The sequence below is a fragment of the Lactuca virosa genome, chromosome 5, assembly GCF_052849685.1.
Source record: "Lactuca virosa cultivar CGN04683 chromosome 5, Lactuca_virosa_CGN04683_v6, whole genome shotgun sequence".
NCBI lineage: Eukaryota > Viridiplantae > Streptophyta > Magnoliopsida > Asterales > Asteraceae > Lactuca > Lactuca virosa.
The window spans coordinates 356,479,124-356,486,535 of NC_136430.1; the positions used below are offsets into that span (position 1 = coordinate 356,479,124).

The 7,412-nt window shown below is 30.6% G+C and overlaps 1 protein-coding gene across 1 annotated transcript; it reads left to right on the forward strand.

The window, feature by feature from the left end:
• Nucleotides 1-226: 226 nt before the first annotated feature.
• On the forward strand, nt 227-2,203 carry LOC145117213 (uncharacterized). The gene is made up of 2 exons (XM_079053517.1): nt 227-354; nt 992-2,203. Exon 2 carries the CDS (start codon nt 1,012-1,014, stop codon nt 1,978-1,980), a length of 969 nt encoding a protein of 322 aa, XP_078909643.1. The 5' UTR covers nt 227-354; nt 992-1,011; the 3' UTR covers nt 1,981-2,203.
• Nucleotides 2,204-7,412: the final 5,209 nt, after the last annotated feature.

Here is a 7,412-nt window from a genome sequence, read left to right on the forward strand (position 1 = left end):
CTATAGCTTATTATATAGGCAACAATATGACGGCAAACATACACACCCTAGTAAGGTTAATATGCATTATGGTTTGGGCCATAGGTTTAGCCTTTAGTACACGAACAGCCCAAAATGCGAATGGATGAGTGATGATGACGATTGACGGTATTGACCGCCCCAAAAAGGCGTGGCTGACGGGGCGGCATACTTTTCTACACGGTTATTATAGTAAATTCACACCGAACACCCTTCTCTTCCCAAACAAATACAGTTCATTCATGTCGCATACGCACTGTAAGGAGTCCACGAGGCTGCAAAAACTAGAAACTTCTTCACCAAATCACCAAATTCGGTTCCTCGATTAGCAGCCAGGTTTGATTTCTACTGCCTACCTTCACCAATTAAACGCCGATCAGCGTTTGAAATATTTTAATTACTCAAATACATCGCATTCGTCTTAATTAGGTTTTGTTTGTTGATGTTTAGATTCTCTCTGACATGATCTGTTGATCTATGATTAAGTTTTGTCTTGGCGTGCTAAAAGTTCAAAATTCAAAAAAATTAAATATGATTATGAAAAGTTGTTTTTCTGATATGCTTGAACAATCATTTAACTAGGTTTTTGGTTTATGAAACCCTAATCTTATGTTTTGCGACTCTGTTTCCACGGGCGTTGAGTTGGAATTTAAGCGAAATCGGCTCAAAATTTTAACTTAATAAGCTCAAAAATCCCAAATTCGAACCTTAAATTCCATGCTTCAAATTCCTTCAGTTGGAATTACATAAGTTACCATATTGTACGGCTTATTCTGATGTGCAATTATCGCCATCTAATTTGTGCGCATGGATTTGTTTTGCAATCATTACTTTTTTCATAAAAGAATAGAATTAGAATCCGATGCCATTCCCAATGAGTTTATGATCTTTTTGTATAACCAAATTCATATAATCAGTTACTGATCAGATCAAGTACTTACATTTTTTCTCTCTCTCCATTCTTCATAACCAGAAACTCCTAGAAGCTTCAAGATGCCCAAGGATCGAAGATCTTCATCTCTCGATAGGTTTAGGGCATCACCATATCCACCTTGCTACAAGAAAACTGATAAAACAAAATCCAAATCCCCCTCTCCACCAATTGGAAATGAGAAAGAATGGGAAGAAGCTAGATGCCCTATTTGCATAGATCACCCCCACAATGCAGTCCTTCTTCTTTGTTCTTCTCATGAAAAAGGATGTCGCCCATACATGTGTGACACAAGCTCACGCCACTCAAACTGCTTTGACCAATTTCGAAAGTCAACCATGAACATGAACCCTAATTCCTTACAACAACAACAAACAAAGCTTGTTTGCCCTCTATGCAGAGGTCAAATCAATGGATGGATTGTAGTTGACCCTGCACGCCATTTCATGAACAAGAAAACAAGAACTTGTTCATCAGGAACCTGTGATTTCACTGGAAACTATTCAGAATTGAGGAAACACGCGAGGCGTGATCACCCGTGTGTGCGACCCACAGAAGTGGACCCTGATAAGGAACTTGAGTGGAGGATTTTAAGGGAAGATATGGAACATCAAGACATTTTCAATATGCAATTTGAGTTTGATGATAATGAAGAGCCAATTGATCAAGTTTTAGAAGGTTTGAGTGAACTCGCGAGTCCAATGTGGGATATTGATTTGGATTTTATGAGCTTCTTGACTAATTTTGAAACAGAATTTGATAATATTTTTCCTGAAGTTGATGGGAGTATGATGATGGATGATTGGGAGAATATGTTTGGGTTTTTAGCTTCTTCACATGAGCCAGAGATTAGGTCAAGAGGAGGAGGTCAAAACAGGTCAAGGGAGATTGGTTTGACTACTACTAGAAGAAGAAGCATTAGAAGTGGAAGACAAAGGGCAAATCGGTCAAATCAAAGTTCGGATACTCAACAGACTCGGATGATGACTCCTTGGGTTGATTTTCTTGACATTGACTCAAATCTTCCTTAAAATGCTTGCTATTAGTTTCTCATAGTACTTCTTTGGGATCAGGTACAATTTCAAAAAAAGATTAAAAAAAAAAAAAGATGGTATTTTGATTATCTGTTTTTTATTTATTACTTTTGGTGTCTATTATATTTGTATTTCTGATTTACTTCATGATCTGTAGAAGTGGTAGTAGTTTATGGATTGATTTTTCTTTTGCTTTATGGAAAGTGATGAAACTTTGTCCTTTTGTTTTCTTTCTTCCTTTTTGTTGTTGGTGAATTATACTGACTATTAATATGCATCTAACAATGCAAAAGATGTGAATGTCGTCATGAAAATTAGTTTTAGAAAACTTATTCAGTCATGTCACTTTATGTCTCATGTAACAAAAACAGTCTTGTTAAATAATTTGAGTTTGAACTGGACCATCGTTGATGTAAAATGAAATCAAGTGTATAGATGAAAAAAATTAAAGTGTTCCAAATGTTTGAAGTAATATTGTTGCTTCGGAAAATCGCCCTGTCTTCTACTCTGGAACCCCTTTGAAAGTGCACTCAAATCATTTTTTGTAATGCAAAGAAACTTTCTCATAAACTGTACATATATCTATGCTATTTCTACTCCAATTTTTACATGGTCGTGTAAACTTTCATGAGTAAATTTACATGGGTTGTGTAATCTTTTGTGTAGTCATCAATCTTCAGAAATCCAAATGTGGTTTCTTGACTTTCTTCCAATAAACATAATGTCTTTATGATGAATAGTGTAAAATTCATGATGTCTTTATGTGAAATGGAAATCTAAAAGGGATATCTACAGAAAAGTTCTAAATTTTTGGAAAAAGTTTCAAAAAAATCCTAATTTTTTTTTTAAACATAAAAGTCTTATTATTTTGAAAAAAATCATATAATCTATCATTTGTTGTTCAAATATAAAAAATGACTTTTTCGTTAATTTAGGCAAAATGTTAAATAATTGTGACTTTTCTGTTCAAAAATTTTTTTTAGGACTTTATTGAAACTTTTCCCAAAATTTTGAGATTTTTCTGTAAATATCTCAATCTAAAACGAATAAAAACATGCTAAAAGGTGTATAAATATGCATCTGACAATTCCAAAAAGGGGAATCAATGTAATTATGAACAAATGAAACTTTCTTCCGCCCAACAAAACTAATGAGTTGGATTATAGACCGAATACCTTCTTTGTTTTGTTTTTATCTGAAAAAGATAAATCTATAAATATCATCATTTCTAGTTTGAAAATTTGAAAAAAAAATGACAAGTTTGTTGGTTTTGAACAAAATCGGGCCAAATCAAGAACCAATTTGAACCGAAACAAGATTGATTTAGATCAATTTGGTTTTTTTTGGTATAACAACAATCCCCAAATCACATAAGGTAAACCAATATGAGGTTAGATGTAAATAGTCTTACCTCCCTTGGAAGGGTAGAGAAGTTTCCATAGGAGACTTTCAGAAAATAGAAAGTGCTGCAACAAAAGTGAATAAAAAGAGGGGGATTAAAAAAATATGATGCTAACAATAGAACCACAAGTAAAATATGTAATTATATTGTTATAACAAATCATAAATATAAAATTAATGTTTACATTAGATCAAATTAGTAAATACTAAATTAGATAATTGAGACTGTAATAACAGTAAAAATTCAAGTAAAGAAACGAAACCTACCATCGCAACTATCTTTGAGAGGTCAACCAATGTTGATTCAAAGTCTAGTCTCATAAGATATGTGCTTTCAGTTCAAGTCATTGAACTGTCATCGATGATGAACCCCCTTAATCCCCTCCAAACATCGTTGATGAACTCCTGCTTCTATTTTGGTCACGCTATCAATTAGGGATATATGAGAATATAAAATATCATGTCTATTTGATCTTTTACCGTATTAATTTTAAAATTTTTATTTATTAACTCCCATATATTAATTTAAAACCTTTCATATATTTTTTTATTTAATAATAATAATAATAATAATAATAATAATAATAATATATTATAAATTTAGAAAAAAATACATAGATTTCATTAAACATCAATGTTTATTATTTAAAATAGGTCAAATTGCAAGAAAGACATTATATTACCACAAAATTTCGATTTTGACGTCGATTTTTTTTTCTCAATTATATCACTATATTTACTATTTTGTTGCAATATCAATTAAATGATCGGTTCTCTATGTTCTCCCGGTAACCACTTTCCTAAATTGCAATAAAGTCACTAAGTTTACCAAAATTTCGATTTTGACACCGAGTTTTAAATTGCAAGAAAGTCATTATATTACCCCTACAAGGTCGATCCAGGAGATGTTTAGTGAGTTTGAACCATTAAATCAACATTGTAGGGTCTTCATTTATTTTTTGTACAAATCGAGCTTCTAATTCACAATAACATCTCTTGAAAGGGTGACTATGCCCTTTTTGCTGACTTGTAAGTGAGTTTGAACCATTGGACCGACATTCATGTATTTGTGATGCAAATCAAGTTTCTAAATCGAGTTTCTAAACCATAATAACATCTCCTAAATCGGTTAATTGGTTGACATTGCAACAAGATTGTAAATGTACTGACATAATTGAGAAAAGAAAAACTTGGTGTCAAAAGCGAAATTTTGTGATAATATATTGACTTTCTTAAATTTTGAAACTTGGTGCCAAAATCGAAATTTTGGTGAACTTAATGACTGTATTGTAATTTGGGAAAGTAGTTACCGAGAAAACAGAAAGAACCGGTCATTTGGTTGATAACTTGATATTGCAACAAAATTAAAAATATAGTGACACAATTGAGAAAAAAATAACTCGATGTCAAAATCGAAAATTTATGGTAATATAGTGACTTACTTGCAATTTGTCCTTTAAAATATTGACATTGTTTAAAATAATTTATTGTCTACAATATATAAAATTTTCACTTAAATTACTTATTATAGGTTTTTATTTTTTTGTGCAAGTTTTAAATCCAAACATTGAATATTAGTTAACTAATTTCAACATGTTAATTATCATAGAGTTAGGGTGTGTTCGGTAAAAATAGCTTGAAAACGGTAGCTCTAAACTGGAAACTGATAGTTGGTAGCTAAAAGTTGTAGCTTTTATTTGTATAAAAGTGTTCGACACAATTAGTTAAAAGCTTTTGAAATATATAAAATTACATTAAATGACGTATGGATATAATTAAAATTAAAATATAATGATGATAAAATAATTTTTCTAAACTATATTTATCAAAAGTAAAAAATCATCCAAATTATAGTACGAAGTGCATCAATTAAGGTTCTCCATAGGTAAAAGCTTTTTTTTTATCCATATTAGTAAGGTAAAAACTTTTTTTTATCCATTTTAGTAAGGTTGTGTTTTACACGCATAATTAACTTATTTTTCGAGTTTTTTAAGTTGTCATTTTGGCAAACCAAAAGTAGTTTTAGTTTATAAGCTACATTTTTAATAAGTTACTTATACAAATTTTTAGGAGTTTTTTTTAATAATTTTCCAAATATATCTTTAATTAATTATAAAAACCATATTCCTCTAAATGCATTTTATGTTAATTTATATCTTTGAGCTAGCTTATCAGCTACTTTTAACAAACGTTATTTTTTTACCAGTTAGTTTTTCAGCTATCGCCTAATTTTTCATATAGCAACTAGTTTTCTGATATCAGCTAGTCTTTCAGCTAACAATTAGTTTTTCAGCTAGTACGTCAATTATAACGAAAATGATAATTTTTTTACAAATAAAGTAAATAGGAATTTTCAATTTTATAAGAACTCAGACCAAATATTTTTTTTACATATTACAAGTGTTTTGGCGTTCTACAAAAACAATATTATTGTATGATATTAATTTTTGGTTTATAAATTCATATAATAAATATTTATTATTTTATTAGATGAAGATTAATAAATTATAAAATCCGTTGATATGATTATTTAGAAAAAGACATCATAATTTCTAAAATATATTTATATTTAGTCATATAAGATAATTATCAAATGTATGAATATGATTTATTTATTTTAAATGGTGTTTAAGCCAATTTGTTAAAATCTAAAAGAGTTTTTTGTTAAATGCTAATTGAAGTAACTTTTGGATTTAAATCTTTTTGTTTAACCCAAAAGTTAAAAGTTCATTCTGTCGTACGAATGAACTTAAGTCTTAATTTAAGTCATACACGCTCTTATAACCAATTATAAATTTAAGTCTTAATTCTTAATACTAACCAATTAGAATGTTTGAAAAATAAACATAATAAAATATTTGGATATTTAATTTTTTCCAGACCTAGATAAAGATTTGAACCAAAATGTTTCTAGTCCGGTGGTATTAAGTGTTGCCCTTCCTCTTTGAGGTCAAAGGTCCAAGTCTCGTTGTGGACATATATGAAATTAGGTGTTAGTTTAAGATTATATTAGATTTGTCGGTTAATATATATATATATATATATATATATATATATATATATATATATATATATATATGAATTATTTTCAACGGTAACATATTAATATCAATGCATAACCAATTAGACTATCATACCAACACATTTCTTTATACAAAACATGTCGGATGATCCAAAGCCATCACCAGCCTGCCTGGTAGTAGACCATTGATCAAATGAGTTTACTTAGTAAATATTATAATTATTAAACTTATAGTTTGCAATTCAGTTTTTAGTTGGTTAGGTATATTTTCTATCAATGTCTCGATTGTACATTGGTTGTTGGCAAGTTGCATCAAGATAGTTCGATTATCACCATATACAATAGTGAAAGAGGGTTAGGTTAATTTAATAATCTAAAGCCAACATTTGATATCTTATCGTGTAGTGTTGCTAAGCTACTTGATTCTATAGAGTACTTGAGTAAGGAAGCCATTTAAGTTTCGAGTACCTTGTAGATCCAATTCCAGGAGGCTGTAATAACAGGAAACCTCATGTAACATCCCAAAAATCATGACAATTAAAAAAAAGATATTTCATAAGCCGTCATATAATCATATATTGTTTTCAAATCAAATCCATAAAGAAATCAAAGTATCAGACAATCTCTCAAACATAAAACAACAGGAAGATGTATACAATCACGCATTCGCCTTGCTCCAATCATCTAAAGTACCTGAAAACATTAAAATTAACAACTGTAAGCCAAAACTTACTGAGTTCCCCCAAAATACCACACACAACAGTACATATACACTGCATGCACACCGGACCCACAATATAAATTGGATTGCCCCCGGGTCCATAGTTACCGAAATGGATTTGCCCCCGGTCCCACAGTCATGAGACCGAATTGCCTTGGGGCCCACAATACATGGATGGATTGCCCTGGGTTGTTGGCCTACAACACAAAGTCGTACTGCCTCAACCCAACTGCACTATGTCGACATATGTAACCAGATAACAATAACCAACAATATAAGTAATGA